The sequence below is a fragment of the Hoplias malabaricus genome, chromosome Y (assembly GCF_029633855.1).
Source record: "Hoplias malabaricus isolate fHopMal1 chromosome Y, fHopMal1.hap1, whole genome shotgun sequence".
Taxonomy (NCBI): domain Eukaryota; kingdom Metazoa; phylum Chordata; class Actinopteri; order Characiformes; family Erythrinidae; genus Hoplias; species Hoplias malabaricus.
Genome location: NC_089820.1, coordinates 50,834,140 through 50,852,944, shown reverse-complemented (window position 1 = coordinate 50,852,944; position 18,805 = coordinate 50,834,140). Strand labels below are relative to the sequence as shown.

The following is an 18,805-nucleotide window of genomic DNA, read 5'->3' as shown; positions in this document are numbered from 1 at the left end:
TTGTGCAGTTCAACATCAGGGGCCTGGAAGCTGTGAAGGAGTTATCAGAAACAGCTGAAAGGTCTAGTCAGTTGTGAATAAGGAGAACACAGACTAGTTGGGGAAATGCTCTGTAGAGGTGCTGTTGTGGTGGTTGATGTAGCACGTAAAGATCACATGGAACTGGTGGTACTGAGCATGCATTAACGGTGCCAGTGGGGCCTTAGTCCCTAGGGAAGCCAGTGTGGATTTACTGTTGTGATACTTAAGGTTAAGTTAGGACTGTAAAACTAGCTTGGAGAGGGGTAGGTCTGGAACGCCAGACTTCACTGTTGAGCCTTCTGTTGAGGTGTTGTGGGTTTAATTCAGTGAAACACTAATGAGGGGAGGTGCCTACCTGATGACCCCTGTGAAGAGCTAGTGATGCAGTGGGTGGTTTGGGTACTCATATGAATGAGTAACTGTAGATGTTAAGGGTAGTTGGTTGCTGATCGGATCATAAACAGCCACAGAAACCTTAGGGTGTAGGTGTAGGATTGGAACAATAGAAATTATGTGGGTGCCAGCAGGAAGAGAATGTGGTGGGCCTTATGTGAAGCTCTAATGGATTGGCATAGGATATTTTACATCATATCTTGTGTATGATTATAATCTTTAATATCACTGAATTTGTGCAATAATAAATTTGACTAAAATTACCAGGTCATTATGATTATTTTTCATTTCAAATCTCTTTAATGAGGCAAAACACACATTGCTTATTTCATATGTTTACATATATTCTACCATTATTTATAATGACATATATTATATGACAACAATGTTAAGCTTCAGTTCCATAACAATGTGACATGTGAAATAGCTGCAGAGATGGCTATAAAAGATAGTCCCCTTCTTGAAATGTGTACAAATGCTTCAGAGTGTGGTTCTAAAGACATCCTGCTAACTAACATCTCTGAAAACAGTAAACGTACAAGAGCAAACGCAAAAAAATATGAGTGCTTTGTATTTACACACCTTGAGTTGCCTTGGTGTTAAACTTTGGTTTGAGAAAAATAAAAAGACAGACAGTTTTTCTGTTTATTATTATTTGTGAATTTATGTTTTGATTTAAAAGGAAAACAAAGATTTGTTTTCATTTTTACATGGATTATTATTACCTAGATTTGAAGTATGAAATGAAAATCAAATAACCATCTGTTTTTCCTTGTTTAATATATGTTTTTAAAATGAAAAAAGAATGGCAAAAAAGTACACTGACCCATTTCTACCAAACTTTTGTTTATTGGTTATCATTTCATCTAGTTTTTTCCCTGAAACCATTTTCGTATCGCACTCGTTTACATATTCTGATCCATTTTAATCTTCCACATGTTTGAAGCTATAGCCCCACTCAGATGAGTTGTTTGACAGGTATTCACGAACATGAGAAACCAGTTTTGGAAGTGCTTTTTTATTCAGTGAAACTCATACGCCCACCTAAATTGGACCAAGGCCCACCCAGGCCCCCAGTATTTGTCTTCCAAAGCATGCCACATTTGGCAATGAGAATACTCTCTTAATTGTGCTTAAAAATTTACATTTATTTCACACAGCAGCGCTGAGAGCAACAGGTCAGTGCTGAAACACTGGGAAACTTACAGCTCTGCATTTAGAGCACCTTGTCTTAGAAACTAAATTTGATTCTCCCTCAACACATCTATGATGACAATAAAATGGACTGAATTTTAAAATCAAAGTAATTCTTTAAACATTAAAATTACATTAATTTCATATAAGAATAGTAACATTCACAAACTATTCTTGGCGTGTAAAACCAATATTAGAGGCCTACACCGAAACATAACAGTAACAGTAAAACAATGCCAGCAAATGTGTCCTACCATAACTATAATATTTAAGTTAAACATATGACCTATAAGTTAAATATGAAAATGAAATGAGGATGAAACTGTGTTTAGGTCTCGTAGACCAATAGGATTCTTTCACTTCAGATCTCATTGTAATTAAGCAACATTTTAAAATTGTAGTAGTTAATGTCATTAAGCAATATTAAAAAAGAGAAAGCTTTACAGTAATACAGTATTTTCAAAATACATGGACAGATTATGCTTTGCCGTTGTTCAGAAAGGATCCCAGGATGTTTATTATTCTGTATAATATACAGTGTACAATGCAGCCAATACAGGAACTGGTTAAAATCTGTTCAATTCCAGAAATAAGAAAGACTTAACTAAGAGAAATAAGAAAGACAGGACTAAGATTAAGTTTTTGGTTTTGAGTGGGGCTTAGAGACAAGTGTAAAGTGGCCCTGCTTGATGGTGACTTTATTGGGATTATAATCAAATACCCTGTAATGCCCAATCTCAAACTGAGCATGTTGACGTAGTGTAACTGACGCCTTGGACCCGCCCCTTTAAGGACAACGTCGCCCCTTATGCTGTAGTTTGATCTCGCCGAGCCGAGGTGGGAAAGTGTGGAGCGGGAGCTGTTAGAAGCGCGGAATGAAGGTTTATTCACGGATTGAGTAACTGTCAAAAAAAAGGGAAATCCCTTTTTGGATTTCAGCCATTACTCGGTGGAATTACTGACTGAAGATGAATAGGATAACCGGAAAAACGAAAGATGCAACTCTTATAGAAATGACCAACACTGCTGATGCTCATGTAGAAGGTAAAAAATTCTGTTACAGGAATAAAAACTCTGAAACTCTGAAACATTGTCCTAAACTAAAGGAAAAGAGGGCGTGTAATAGTAGCGGGTTTGTTTCTTTGTGAATGTGTTTCCTCAGAAAATGTATTCTATCGTTTTTGCCCGTTTCATATTGGAATTTTCCTTTCCACCTTAAATGATGCAGTTACATTCTTAAAGTCTGGGGCTCTGAATGTAACGGCAGCACTGTTTAAGGTGGAACGGAAAATTCAAATAAGAACCTGGTGAAGAAGAAAACACAAACATCAGTGTGTGGAGAGACGAGGTGGGGGATGATGTTTATTCCGAAAAAAACATGCAAAAATCCGTGTTTTCTCGGTATTTTGAAATACTTCAGTGGTCTTTAATAGCTGGGCAAAGCAGCTGTACTGTAGCTAAAAGCCTGTTACTCAATTGTAAGCAAGTTAAACTAAAAGCATTCCATTTGCTCATACTGTAGCTTTAAACCAAGTCTCTGAAAGCTATTTAGTCTTGGCATCTGTTTATGACTTAAACAGATGTTGCGCTTTTGTTTTGTGTTAATTAATATGTACCATATTTTAAACCAGGTTAAATCCTGTGGTGTTTTTATTTGGGAGTACTTTACATATACGCAGAGCAGCCAACTCATGAGTACATCCTTGTTTGTGGTGTGTTAATGTATGTTGTGCTGATCTGAGTTGATCAGAACAAGTGCTGCTGCAGTTTTTCAACACCCCAGTGTCACTTCTGGACTGAGAATTTCCCACTAATTAAGAATATTTAAGTACTCACACTACTTACTTACATTAACAATTTAGAACATACATTTATTTAGATGATATATACATTGTGTAGTAATCCCTAATACAATACTGTGTTATTCTACTACAATATTATGTGCAAAATTTCAATCTATTTACCAGTGTGCAATATCTCCATGAACGATAGTCATGTTCATTAGTTGTAAACAATCTTCAGAGCTTTTGATATTTATATTTTTTAAATTATATTTTATATTCCTTTATTTATGTTATAGTAATGACTAAGCTTTTCTTTGTTGCCTTTATTACTGAGTTCTTTACGGTCCCTTTGCTGCTGTAACACTTTGAATGTCCCCACTGTGGGGCTAATAAAGGATTACCTTATCTTATCTTATATTATATTTAGCCAACAATATTCTGTGGGTAGCATCCTGTGATCACTGATCAGGGACTAGAAGATGTCCACACAAATGGGCAGCAACTGATGAACTCCCCTCTGAGAGCTGACATATATAAGATGCACCAGCAAGGCAGATGTGTCTAATAGAGTGGACAGTGAGTGGGCACAGTGTTTAAAAATTACAGCAACACTCCTGTGTCTGTTCCTTTTAGAGCAGTGCAACACAAAATGACCCCAAAACATACCCCAAATAACACAGACACTGTGGTTGTCTTATGGGCTCCTTACCATTGAAAAATATTTTATTTCCATTGAAAGGAAATAAAAAGGTAGCAACCACAGTAAAAAACGTAATTAACAATTTAACATCACATCACCATAACCTCTGGGAATGACTATATTAACACTGTCCTTTAAGTCTGTGGAACTGTTTGGCATTTCCCTCATTAAACTTGTTCAAACGCTTGGAGTATTTGAGCTGACTCTTCAGTGAGAATGCCATGCAGTTGAAATCATGTTCTGTTTTGAGCAGTGGGGCACTTTTCTCATCATATGTGCTGTATGAGAGTTCATAGTTGGTTCCCTTTTGAGGTTTTGACCCTCAAACCAATCTGGAACGTTCCTCAACCACCCCTTTCATAATTTAGTTTTTCCACATGGTATAGTTTCTGCCTTGACCAAACGTGTGATTCCAGCAGCCCCTTATCAAGTTCTTCCCAGAACCTAGTAAGTCATGTTGACTGTCACTTCCACTGTCTGCATAAGGGGAATTTTTAGAATGCTTTGGATACTCAGCTCTTGGACAAGCTCAAAAGCAAGGTGTCTTGGATAGGAAGGCTAAAATCTGCAGGGTTCTGACACTTGCCAGATTTTATCTTACACTTTTCTTGCATTTTCATGTTTTTTCCAAAGGCCTCCCTTATAACATTTGTGCATCTTTGAAAAAACACACTTATTATATATTTTAAATGAATGGTTGGCTGACCTTCTATAGGATGATAAGCCGAATATTTGTAAATGTGTGGGCTGTCACACGGCTCCAGGGTCCTGGGTTTGTGGGTTCAAGCCCCACTCCGGGTGACTGTCTGTGAGGAGTTTGGTGTGTTCACTGTAAATGTGTCACTGCAAAAATAGCATTACAGGAGGTCCTCGGGTTACGTCAGTCCCGACTTACTATGTTTCATGTTTACGACACATCTCCCATTTACTGTATAAAGCCCTGTTTCGACTTAAGTGGTTTTGAGTCTTAATTGTCGTAAAGCGAATTCGTGTTTGGTGTGCGAGGCTCGGAACCGAGAAGGATAGGTGTTAGGATAGGATAAGTGCTTATAGTATGTTATTTACGTACAGTATGTACATATGTTCCGACTTACACCGAAAATTGGTTTACGACGCGACGTAGGAACAGATCAACGTCGTAAGTCAACGACCCCCTCTATTTCAAAATTGTCTGTTTCTGTACATTGACAGAGGAGTACAGTTTATGCATTTACAAAACATATTTTGTAATATTTTACATATTTTGTGCTCTACACCCACTGTAAAGTCTACCCTATTGACAAATGTTTCTTTTAATGGTATTGATGATGCCATGAGTGAATGTCAGATCCAACTCTTTTTCCCATTAATGAGTGGCAAACTCCTTTATGTAGTGTGCAGCTCAAGTGAGTCAGCAAAAGAGATGTTAGCAGCTATTGTTCCCAAAATGTGACAGACTGAATGAAGTTCATTAAACCAGACACAAGGGAAGGGAGTGTGTATGTGTGGTTAAATGAATGCATGTGTGCATTGTGAAGACCTGTTTGAAATCAGTTTGCAGCCCTCCTCACTGTGCCCATGTGCTTTTGTGGGATGAATAAGGGCTATTTGAAAGTATCCCAGAGAAGACGTGCAGCATTTGGGAAATGCCTGCTCAGCAGCGAAGAGGAAGAGTGCTATGTGAGGGGAAAATTTCAGCCAAGTCTCCTTCTCATTGACAAAACTACTGCAGTAATTTAATCTTTAATTAACAAAGCCTAACCAATACATCAGTGATTCAGTTGAATCTTCTGTTGTAGCCTTCAGAAGTCTATTTAATCTGGTCTATTTAATAAGTCTGTGAACTGTACTTTAAAAAAAAAAAAAAAAAAAAAAAGATACCATTTGTAAAACGTTATTTCTGTACAGCGCTGATTGCTAATCTTCATGTGCGGCACGGTGGCACAGCAGATAGTGTCGCTATCACACAACCTGGAGTTGTGGGTTCGAGTCCCGCTCCGGGTGACTGTCTGTGAGGTGTTTGGGGTGTTCTCCCTGTGTCTGTGTGGGTTTCCTCTGGGTGACTGTCTGTGAGGAGTGTGGGGTGTTCTCCCTGTGTCTGTGTGGGTTTCCTCTGGGTGACTGTCTGTGAGGAGTGTGGGGTGTTCTCCCTGTGTCTGTGTGGGTTTCCTCTGGGTGACTGTCTGTGAGGTGTTTAGGGTGTTCTCCCCATGTCTGTGTAGGTTTCCTCCGGGTGACTGTCTGTGAGGAGTGTGGTGTGATCTCCCTGTGTCTGTGTGGGTTTCCTCCGGGTGACTGTGTGTGAGGTGTTTGGGGTGTTCTCCCAGTCTGTGTAGGTTTCCTCCAGGTGACTGTCTGTGAGGTGTTTGGGGTGTTCTCCCCGTGTCTGTGTGGGTTTCCTCCGGGTGACTGTGTGTAAGGTGTTTGGGGTGTTCTCTCTGTGTCTGTGTAGGTTTCCTCTGGGTGACTGTCTGTGAGGTGTTTGGGGTGTTCTCCCTGTGTCTGTGTAGGTTTCCTCCGGGTGACTGTCTGTGAGGTGTTTGGGGTGTTCTCCCCATGTCTGTGTAGGTTTCCTCCGGGTGACTGTCTGTGAAGTGTTTGGGCTGTTCTCCCTGTGTCTGAGTGGGTTTCCTCCGGGTGACTGTCTGTGAAGTGTTTGGGCTGTTCTCCCTGTGTCTGAGTGGGTTTCCTCCGGGTGACTGTGTTTGGGGTGTTCTCCCCGTGTCTGTGTAGGTTTCCGCCGGGTGCTCCAGTTTCCTCCCATAGTCCAAAAACACACGTTGGTAGGTGGATTGGCAACTCTGAATCTCCCTGGGTGTGAATGTGTGTATCTAGCCACTTATAGCTAATCCTCATGTAACTATTTAGTGTTTATCAGTTTTCATGCTTTGTCATGCATAAGGGCATTTATAAGAGCTCTTAGAGAAAAGACATGAATCTACAGAGTGTAGTCAGAAGAAACAGTAGTCATAAATTTAATTTGTGTAACATGAACTAACAACAAAAGCAACAAAACCAACTAACCTTAACCCTGTGTAACAATTTTTCACCAGTGGCCTGTAGCTTTAAAAAAATGAAATCATCCACCTATTTACTTGTAGTCCTTACTGCTTTCTCTGTGATGTATGGACAGTATCTGTTTTGCAAGGTCTTTGTTCATATAAAAAATGCACGAAAATTCCTGTAGTCAAATATATTTTCCAATCCAATGAACTGCAGTTTGAAGTGGCTTCAACAGTCAGGTTACGTAATTAATGATAGCATAGGTGTCCAGTGAAATAAGCAGAGAGAGAGAGAGAGAGAGAGCCTAGTTTACCGGACTGAGACACTTGGATTATAAAGTGGTTATTTTGTTTTAAATAAAATAGTGTATGTTGCATTTAAGATAATTGAATCAGTTAAAGTGTCATTGAATGTTGCTTGTTTAAATTAAGGTGAACATGGACAGGTTGGAGTGACTGTTTGCCAAAATGTAATTCATTCATGTAATTTTATTAAATCTTTAAATTAATTTAGAGAAATATCAGTGTGCTTTTAATTGTCAATTATGTCCCTCTTTAATGAGGAAAATTAACATTGGGTGTTAACGTTATTTATTTTAAAATTATTTAATAAAATCGTACTGTTTAAAAGAAAATGACCTGAGTAACAGATCCTGGTAATAACGCTGAACTGTTTTATTTTTATAGACATGTCAGGCAGTGAACACTGAAGAGTCACTTATTGGTCTATCAGGCGTTTTCTAAAATACTTAAATGAAGTGTCACTTGTTTCCCTTGTTTATCTTGGATTTGACTGTTTCCCTTATCAGTGCAGACCTTATGGACACGCTGTAGAGAGGACAAAACAGTGACGTTCATGAGGTCCTCATATGTTACTGGGAAATCTTCAGTGTGTGGGTGTGGGGATTAAATCAGCTTCTACACTGGTGCTGCCAAATACAGTGTAATCAAGCTTGAACTAAAAAGAATGAATGAATATTAAAGTGATGGTATTTTAAAAATTTACAGTGATAGTACTTTTAAAAACACATTCATTATGGACAATGTAAATTTACACTAATGGTTATGATATAAATGCAAACAAGTCCCAAGTCTCAAACAAGCTTAAACCATCCAGGGGGTGGAGCAAATAAACTAAGGTACTCTACATGAGTCCTGTTTGGCCCAGGTCCCCCAAATGTCCATGGCTAATGCTACATTATTATTACCAACCACTACAACCACTGGCAAAAATGATGGGATCACTACCATTAGAGGATGTTCACTCAAGTATACCTCAATCAAATTAACTTTAATTATTCATTTATTTATTATCTGGAACTGTTTCATCATGTTCAGGATCGTGGTGTGTCCTGGAATCACCTAGCACAAGGCAGGAATACTCGCTTAACAGGGCACAAGGCATAACAAACTCACACAGTCATGCAGTCCCTCACGCACTCGCACCTTTGGCCAATTTTATACAGCCAGTCGACCTATTTGCATTGTTTTTAGATTGAGGGAGGTGACCCAAGGTGGGGTTTGAACCCACCACCTTGAACCCTGAAGCTGTGTGGCAGCGTCTCTCCCTGTTGCGCCAACACACCGACCTTGTTTGAAATTGTGGATTCAATTGTGAGCTTGTTTTATTCCGTCATTAGAAATGGCTTGGGAATGGTGTTACTTTTCAGGATGATAATGTATTTTGCCACAGAGCAAAGGATGTTAAAGCTTCTCTTCCAGGAAAGGGTTATCAGCTCAATCTGCTATGAAACAAAAGGGTTTTATGCCATGTTTGTGATTTGGTTATTTTCTACAGAGTATACACCTCAGTGAATATCACCATTCGGTGTGGAAACACAGCCAAGTGTGGTGAATTCATCATATTTTGGCAGGGGTTGTAGTAACAAGTATCTCATTGGATGTTGACCCATTTTAATGTTATTTGTTAATGCTATTGTTGTTTGTTTTTCCTTCGGTGAACATAAAAATGATAATTTTTAAAATCGTTTTTAATACAGCACTCTACACCATTTTCGTGGGGCATTTTTTCCAATTCCATTTGTTTGTAAACATTAAAAAAAGAAATTAATAAAACATTGTAAATATAAAAATTATAAAAAGACTACACACCACTCTTATTGGATCCAAAGTAATGAGATGCCAGTCATTACTTGTCTGTAATTAGTGCTGCCCTATGGCACCTTGTATTATGAAGCTAGAAAAATACATTATTTGGTCGTGATGAGGCATAAACAAAGTGAAACCGGTACATTTTAAATTGTAATATTTCTTATGAAAAGCTAGGGCTGTCCAAAATGCCATTTTAGGGCCTCTGAGTTTCGGGGCAATGCCCTATGAAAAGCTTTGCAAACATTTATTGCTATATGTAAAAGTTAATCTTTAAAGTAACACTGTAGCCAAAGGCTTTTAGGTTATAACTTCGGTAGAAAGTATCTATGGTAACAGAGCCCAGGGGTTAAGGTTTCTGTTTGATAGATGGGCAGTTATGTCAAATAACTGGTCTGAAAATATGTAAGTTAGGTTTTTCCATAGAAAACAAATTGATCTGTAATGAGGAAATGATGTCAAACATATCTTTCACCATGTTTGTTTGTGTTTTTGAATGCTCCTTCTAGATTTAACATTCCACTGCGTTTGCAAAGTGATAGAGAAAACATAAAGAATTCCTGAGGCTTAGAGATAAAGCAATCAGCTTCTTATTTCAAAGGAACTGTGTGGGCAAGTACTGCCTGGGCATTCTTGTAATTCTGCAGTTATGTATGTTCCCAAACAACCTGTACCAATACTGAGAGGTGCATGTTCACCTAAGTGAAGATTGCATAATGAGATTATACAAGTAATAAAACAAACAGTTCTGTAAAAAGCAGAACATGTTGTTGATCACCCTTGCAGACCAGTACAACAGCAAAGAGAGATAGAGATAGAAAGGGAAATATTAGCAACTAACACAATAATTTGGAGGGAAATTCTCTTCCAGAGAGACATAAAAGTAGTCTAAGGCAGATACATGTCTCAGACTTGCACTTAAAAGTGTAATGTACTGACTTCAACTGAGTTAAATTTGGAGATATTGTGATACTTTTGCTGGGTCATTACCAATGCTAATATTAAAACATTTTTTTATTGTTGTGTCTGATACTTACATTAAACCAGTATTTGTTTTCTTATAAAAAATTTAAATTACCTGATGGTTCTAAAACCAAAATCTGATAATATCCATTAAATCTGTAGTTCATATTTGTACATGTCAGAAATGATATAAAAACATGATCAAGTCAGCTCAATAAAAGCTGGTTTCAGAATACAAGTATAATTTTTGTCTTTTACACAAATTTATTTTTCACATTACGATTTCCAGACGGAAAAAATGACCTCTGTAAACATGCTTATTTACTGAAGTTTAAAAAGTTTGTCTGTCCTGGCCATGACCTTGTTTCAGACCTTTTTTTTTTTTTTTTGGCAGTCTTCCTGCCTTTGACAAACCCAGCCCCACTGGGGGGGGTCATTGTGACTATGTGATAAGAAGTACTCTATTTTTGCCTCTATGACTGAATAATCTTGCAAACAAATATTGCAATGGTGTTTTTGGTTTGTTGTTTTCAAGTTGACACGTTTGGTTAAGTGAAAGATCTGTTTTTAAATGTACCACTTCTTTGACTGACATACTTGAGGGGGTTTTGTGTAATAGCTACTGTACGAGGTGTTCAAACGATTGTCTGAGTACCTTGAGACCATGGCCAGAATGTGAGGAAGACATATCCCAGCATCATTTGTAAATGAGCATTATTGAAATTTCACAGGAAACTACATGACGTAGCTTGGTTTTGAAGGTTGCTAACTGCCTGTAAGGGAACATTTGGTGGTGATAGGGAATGCATTGGCACTGGATGTGAACCAAACAGAAAGTAACAGATTTCTGAACACAAATTAACATTTTTTCTAAACTGAAAAGTGTAATAGTAACTGTAAAAGTAACTGTAATAGTATTTGAACATTTATAGTTTTGATTTATAGTACAAAATCAAATTATTTAGGAGGTTTTATGTTTATATATATATATGCAAAACATAAAAGTCCCACAGCTGGGATGAAAAAAATATGACTCATGCTCATGACTGTGTGTAAAGCTTTGTTTTGACACAGAACTCTGAATGTGGCACTGACAAACATTGCATGCAAGGATCTCCTTGGGAACAGTTTTGTGAAACCAGGTGTTGCAGGTGTCCTTTTTCCAGCTTTCATCACCTACAGTAGACTAACAGAAATCTACTACCCATGACGAGGCTACAGTGTGGCTGGCTTCTTTTCAAAACCTACGCATTCAAACTGGCTTATGGCCTCCTCCTATTTCACATTTGTCAACGCTTACCAGAATAATAAATATCTTAATTCTGGAAGTTTTGTCAAAATTCCCATAGTCTGCCTTTTTTTTAACAGTGTTTTTTCATGGTTTTCTGTATTTACAAACTAACACCTAATATGTAATTTCCTTTTTTGTCATTTCCTTTAACCCTCTGCCTCTCATTGTGTCCCTGGTTAAGATGGTTTTGCGGTATTGACAGGCTACAGGAAGACCATTCTGGCAGGTATGGACAGAAACTGCATACATGTGCTGTTTGTCTGTCCAGCATTGACTTCTGCTTAAAGATGATGCCCATGCTTTGGTCTTTGTGTGCTTTAATTGTTCATACCGTTTTACTTTTTCCTTCTAAGTCATTTTCTGTCAGATTTCTTTACTTTTGTAGTTATTGTAACTAGTAAAAGTCCTGCTGAAAAAACTCTTGATAAAACTATTTAGTTGCTTTTTTATAGTGGCAGGACTTCTGTACAGAGGTGAAGCCCTCCACATCTTTAATTCTGAAAGACTCAGCACCCCTCAGTTACTCTTTTTAAACGCAGTCATGTCACTGACCTGTTGCCTATTAACCTCAATAAGTTTTAAAGCATTACTACATTTTATCATCTTTTGTTTCCTTGTCCCAAATTTATTGAAACATGTTGACTGTCAAATTCTGAATGGTCAAAAAGACTATATTTCTCAGTTTCAACATTTAATAGTGTGTGCTTTGTTATAAAAACAGACCTGGACTTAATTTATACAAAATTATTCCAACTCAAATCACAATTTTCCCTGAATCCCTCAGTCTGAACTCGCCCATCTGTGTTTTGGAAATTCAGACTACACTGGGACACGAAACAGTTTTATAGTTTAAACAACAAACACAGGAATGCATCCAAAACAAACATGCATCCAGACCTAAGGATAAGCATGAGGATGTATGTTATAAATGCAAAAAGATTATTTAAAGAAATCAGCTTAAAAGAACCATTTAATCAACACCAAAACCTTTAAGAATTGATAGAAGTGCAGAAAGATTTGGGGAAAATATCTAATTACAATATTTCTGACTAATATTCTAATTGTGGTTTCTAATATTTATAACATCATATATGGCTATAATTTTAAAAGCTACAAGTTTAGCTTAGTTTATGTTTGACAGTATATAAATGCATTAGCCAATATTATTTTTTAGCTCCCTTGAATTGCTATTGATGTTGGTGACAGTCCAGATCAAGTCCTCAGCTGTTTTTGAACATTTTCTTCCGTTCAGATGTTCCACAATGTGACAAACATTTCCTTTTCCTCTTCAATTATTTCATTGTTCTCATGTCCTTGGTGTTTTTCCAATATCGAAAGTTCTGCTTCCCCGTAAACTCTTTCAGTATCAATGCTAATTGTGTGTGCTGTATACATTCTTCTGTTTAGGCCTGTTTCTGTACTACAAGGCTGCTTCAACAAGTCTCAATGTGAGCTCTATTTTGCAGTTGCTATTTTGCAGTTTGTTGCAGTACATTTAGCAGGTTTTTTTTAATACACTGTTTTATATAAACAAGTAATCTGTCAAGGTCTGCCATAAGCCATCTGTATTTCACTCCCACACGACTCATCTGATTAAAAATGAGGGTCCACAGATTGTGTGTGTGTGATTGTGTGGGTCTGTGATGCTTCCTGTTGTAGTGTTTTTATTTATGCTTTATATATGAAAAAGTGAGTTATTACTCTCCTCCTATATGTAGGGGTCTGCATTATATATTTTTATTTCCCACAGTCGCTGGACCGTGTATGTTAAATCCTAGCTGGGTGTCCATATATGTCTATGCATATTTTATATACTTTCTATTAAAACACAAATGTATTTGATGGAGATGGCAAATGTTGAATTAAATCAACAAAATTCACAAGCTTATAAGCATACTTGATGTGGATTTATTACTTTTGCTCTCTTACCATATAAATTACAGCCATGAAACAAAACAGCCTGGAGAATTTGCCCAGCAATAAACATTTCTCAGTAAACACACTTCATATAGATAGATAAATAGAGAGAGAGATTTTTTTTAATATATGTACATATTTGTGTGTGTGTGTGTATGGAAACCTTCAACGTTTTCCACACCCTACAGGAAGTCCTGTTTAGCATCAGTCTCTCAAATCTTTCCTGTTTGCATTTCAAGTCGTTGATGATTGGGGGGTTATCGATGAAATGAAGGTGAATTTACATGTGTAGGTGTAGACATCACAGTTAAGTGGTGAATATATGACTAAGAAAGAGAACTGCTGTATGCTGTAGACCTTTTCGCATCACAAGCTACGTTAGTTCCAAGCTCATATTCCTACCACAAAATATTTTATTATCAGTAATATTATGAACTAATATGTAATTATTATATAGGTGTATAATGCAATGTGTGCTGTCATTTGATGCGTAATACTGTTACATTTCTTACATCCCTGTTCTTAAAGTTCAGCGAGCACAGCAAAAATACATTGACCGACATGCTTATTTTTTTTTAACTGTGGCTGGGAAATGTTTATTTCTGTGTCTCAGGCCCTTCAGGGATTCAAAAAAAGATTTGACCTTTGACCTTCAGAAGCTAGGAAGCTTCCCTCTTTTCCCATTTAGATAAATATCAGTTCAGCCTAATGGTCAGACGTTATTTGGATGGTGTCCTATAAATGATCTACAGATAAAATATTTACAAATATTCTGATGATACTTGGTTGATTATTAATAACATTATGGTTAGGTTTATAAATAGGTGTGAGTTTTTCTTTGAGCTTAATGATAAATGTAGGCTTAGGGTTAGGGATAGTTCAGTTGCATTTAATAGATATTCGGTTGAATGACACTTGAAAATATACTAACCATCTACAGTAGACCATCCAAATAAAGAGTTACCAGATTGGCATTTTAATCTTTCAGAATCAGAGGATTGTTTCACTGTGTGGGGGTACAGAAACTATTCCATTGTTATGTCCTTTGACTGAATCTGAAAGATGTGATGTTCTGTTCATTGTTCAAAATGTGATACATGGTTTCCACACTAATTAATAATGAAATAATATGACAGACCCCCCGCCCTGCAAAACTGCTGTAGTGTTAAGTGTGTGTGTTCATATGAGTGACGACTCTTCTTACCCTGTCTGTTTATTTTTCTGTAATTCTTTGTAAAGGCAGATTCTGATTGGTTCTGTCCTCCACAGATAATAATGGTCTCCTCTCCAGCTCAGACAGGGGAACACCATTGCCAGGCCATCGAGACGTAAGTGTCCCAATTATTCCCAAACTTCTCTTTGATGAATTACTCCAAATAATTTGAAACAAGTGTACAGTTTTCTATTTACCTTGAGGAAATGCACTTTTAAAAACCCTGGTGAGGCTGTAGGTGCATGTACAGGCAGAAAGTATCTCATACAACACTGCATATACGTCATATACTTACTTTACAGTCAAAAGGCCATTAAGTACATTCCATAACTATTTCTTTCTTATCAGGAGACATGGTTTACATTTTTAAAATGAATCTGTAGTGATGTATCTCAACACAAACATCAATTTCAGTTTGGACATTTGTTACATGCATTTGCTTCTCATATTCCAAGTACTTCCAAACAGATTCAGAGATGTTGCCAGATGCTTTTTGCTTGATGGGAGTTTACATTCTTCTTTGTGACTTAAAATCACTTTTTGAGTGCATTAGGACATTAATGTGGGGAACTGGAACTTCTGCCAACCCACAACTGTGCATCAGTTGCATCAGTTTTGCTGCATCTTACATAGATAGCAGGCACTTCAGAGTTGTTCTGCTTCATTGTCTGAGTATCTCTAATCACAGTGCTGGACCCGCATTTAACTAAGAGTGTAAAGACAAGGTTAACTGGAGCAGAACTAACACAACATGAATAAATATCTGTACTGATTAAATATGATGAAAACAAGCACAGAGAAAAACAGATGATTAAAAGCCAGAGTTTGTGCTCCTCACTGTTCACTCCTGGGTGCGTTGCTTTTGCAGTAAACAGAGGTTTATTCTCAACAGGCACCTACATCATTCTTAACAGGGCTGTGTAGACGGAGAAAGATGTGTGTTGTGTTGTTTGGGATTTGTGGTATTTTGGCCAAAGGATGTCAAAGATATTTCACCCCAGAGAACTGTGTTAACTGTGAAAATTAATTATAATATGTCCCCTTTTAATGTATTTTGAAACATGGACAAATGCTTTCTCACTTCTTATTCTTTATGCAGTTGATTTTATTAAGTTTTAACTGCTCAGAAATATCTCCTGAAAAGTTGTATTTAATTGCTATTATGACAGGGACATGTTGTCATTGTCCAAAGAAAAACATGTATGATGAATGGACCTGTAGAGATCCTTCAAAATGACTTAATTAAAATTATATTTTTACACTGACTTCCATTGAAAGTTAAGGATTCTTTTCATTTTACTGTAAAGTTACTATTTTGGAGATACATGCATTTCTTTGGACAGTGATGACTTGAAGTATGGTCTTTAAATTTGGCTTTATCCCTTCTCCTCTTACAAACAAACATGCATGTAGTATTTATTGGAAAATTTAAATATTTTTGTTTTTAGTGAAATTGTATAGAGTTACACATAATTCTAGGGATAACAGTGAACTCTGAAGGTATAATAGTATGATTTATGCCAAAGTGTTTGTGATAAGTGAGGATTCTCAATCCAGCCCCACTTTGGCCTCACCCAGGAATCATTTATGATCTTTCTCATGACCCATATGTGAGACAGCATTTCATTTCCTGTAGTGTTTTCTATAGGTTAAAGATCAGAAGCTGCTACAGCTTCCTGTTGCTAATGGCTCCTTTCGTGAGAGAAAAGGAGTGCAATGGTTTCTTATTCTTTACACAGGCAATATACATGCAAAGGGCCTAGTCTTCTAAGTATATTTTATCAAGTAAAGAATCCATTAATATGCATTGGTTTTTGGTTATAGTTAGGCTTAGATCCAATTAAATATATAATCTGTCTCATGTAGTTGTTGTTACAGTATGATATTGGGCATCCCTGCCAAGTGTTGTACATCCATATCTCAAAAAAGCTATCATATTCAGCCCTATTGAAGCTGGATTACCTTAAACTGGAGATCTACTGTTGTTACTGCAGAGATTCATGATTATTCCTGATTCATTTTAATCCGCTATAAATCTGCAGTCTGTACTTTTTTATACAATACAAGTATTAGATAATGAATAATACAAGTATTAGAGCATAACCAATGTCTCCTACAGCTGACAACAAATTTATTTCATTAAAACGTTACATCAGCAGAGGTAACTGTGACAGAATGTGGGGTTATTTCAAACCTCTGAATGTTTTTGTAAATTTATATGCCATAATTATTTCAGTATAGTTTTTTCTTGATATTACAACCAGAAGTTGTAAAAAATCATCTGAATGACCAATTGGAAAAGAGCTAGAGAACTGTAGAAAAAGATGTCACAGAGAGTGTTAGGAAACTATTGGAAGATGGCCAATAAGAAGTACTACTTCATTGTGTTTAACTATATAAAATTATATTACATGATTACATCTGAGGTTATGCAAGTTCTTCATCTAGTATAAATAAATCATCAATCAGATCCCTTAATGAGTACATTATGGAACATCTTATGGTAAAACTAATCCAGGTCAACAGTGTTTTGAACAGAGCTCTGCAGCAAAGTAAGAAATGTATTAGAATGTGACATAAAGCAATTAGGGGCAGCAGATAGTTTCGCAGTCACACAGTTCCAGGAAGTCTGTGAGGAATTTGGTGTGTTCTCCCAGTGTTTGTGTGGGTTTCCTCCCACGGTCCAAAAACACATGTTGGTAGGTGAATTAGCGACTCAAAAGTGTCCATAGGTGTGAGTGAATATGTGAGTGTGTATCGCCCTGTGAAGGATTGTCGCCCCCTACAGGGTGTATTCCTGCCTTGCGCCCAATGATTTCGGGTAGGCTCTGGACTCAGTGACCCTGAACTGGATAAACAGTTACAGTCAATGAATGAATAAAGCAATCAGAATTTAAGTTTATGTCCAAGTTATTCCAGTTTGCCTTGTCTAACAGAATGTTGCTTGAGTTTCTGTGAAGTGCCGTGAGTTGTTTTCTCTGGCTTGAGGGACTTCACACTTTACCCCATCAGACACATGCATACATAAACAGTGATATCAGCTTGGCAGAACAAACCATGATTGCTTAAACTCAAGGGCATGTGGGATGACCTGCTGCTATATGCTTTTTCAGCCTGTTCATTTTAAGTGTTTCATTTATGTGTCATTTAGTAGAATTTATCTGTTAATTTTACAGTTGCTTCAGAATAACAGTGAAAATGAATTGTGAAACTTGTTGAAACCTTTACTACATTTCTGAAGCTTCATGAAGCAATCATTCATATTCTCCATTCATTCTTGACTGATGCTATGGATCAGCCATTATTGTAAATTCTGTAATAAATCGAGGTTTAAAATGGTCAGGCTCATGAGACCTTGAGATGGGCCTAGTTCTGAGGTTTGTTTTGAAAGCACAGCTTGTTTTTGTTGTGAGAAATTAAGTGGAGCAGAGATATTGCCCTAGTTACTCTCATGTGGCAGATGATTTTAACTATTGTGACAGAAGGCCTGGTTGTCCCTGAACTTGTCTGATCATGATTGAGATTTTTCTGTAAACATCATTATCACCTATCTTGCATAGTCCCCCCCCCCCTTGATGTTGACTTATGATGCCCTATATGTTCTAAAGGTTATGCGCACCTGCTCAACCAAAATGTATTTTCAAATCATGAGTACTAATAGAGAGTTTGCCCCCTCTCCTTTTGTTAAATGGTTAACATACAGTGTAAGAACAGGCAGACACATTTCATTCATTTCATTTACATTTAGGTGACTGACCCTTATGACACTAAATGATTAGCAGAATTGGATTTATTCCCCAGTAAGTCTTAAAGCCTGTCTATGAATTCCCAATGTAAATGTGTCATGAGAATTGTAAAATACAGGGCTTGGTCTGAGCTGTGTAAGAAAACCACAAGTGGCATATTTTTTCGTCTGAATTGCTGGTTGAAGCTGGATGGAGATAAAAATAACTGATGTGGTTGGAGAATGCAGCTGGCTGCTCCTTTGACATTGCTTCTCATTTGTATAACACAGAAGTCAAATTAAAATAATTGACTTTTATGAAAAACTAAACAAATCACATTAATTTCAGTGAAATTTTTGCAGAACTGACTTGAGGACAAATATACTTTATTTCAGAGCCAGGAGGAAATGGCAAGAGGTAACAAACTGTAACTCATTCAGGGGGGTGTCAACTATCAAACTCTTATCTGCAGTGTGAGCGAGGCCAGTTTTCCAGCTTTTCAGAGTCCTGCTAA

At 37.1% G+C, this 18,805-nt stretch overlaps 1 protein-coding gene across 1 annotated transcript in view; it reads left to right on the top strand.

Moving 5' to 3' along the window:
• Nucleotides 1–2,453: 2,453 nt before the first annotated feature.
• The window catches only part of LOC136678043 (anoctamin-5-like), a 39,206-nt gene continuing 22,854 nt past the window's right edge, over nt 2,454–18,805 (top strand). Inside the window, exons 1-2 of the mRNA XM_066655818.1 lie at nt 2,454–2,652; nt 14,623–14,681. Of these exons, the coding sequence (XP_066511915.1) occupies nt 2,577–2,652; nt 14,623–14,681 (135 nt within the window). The 5' untranslated portion in view covers nt 2,454–2,576. The remainder of the gene's footprint in view (nt 2,653–14,622; nt 14,682–18,805) is intronic.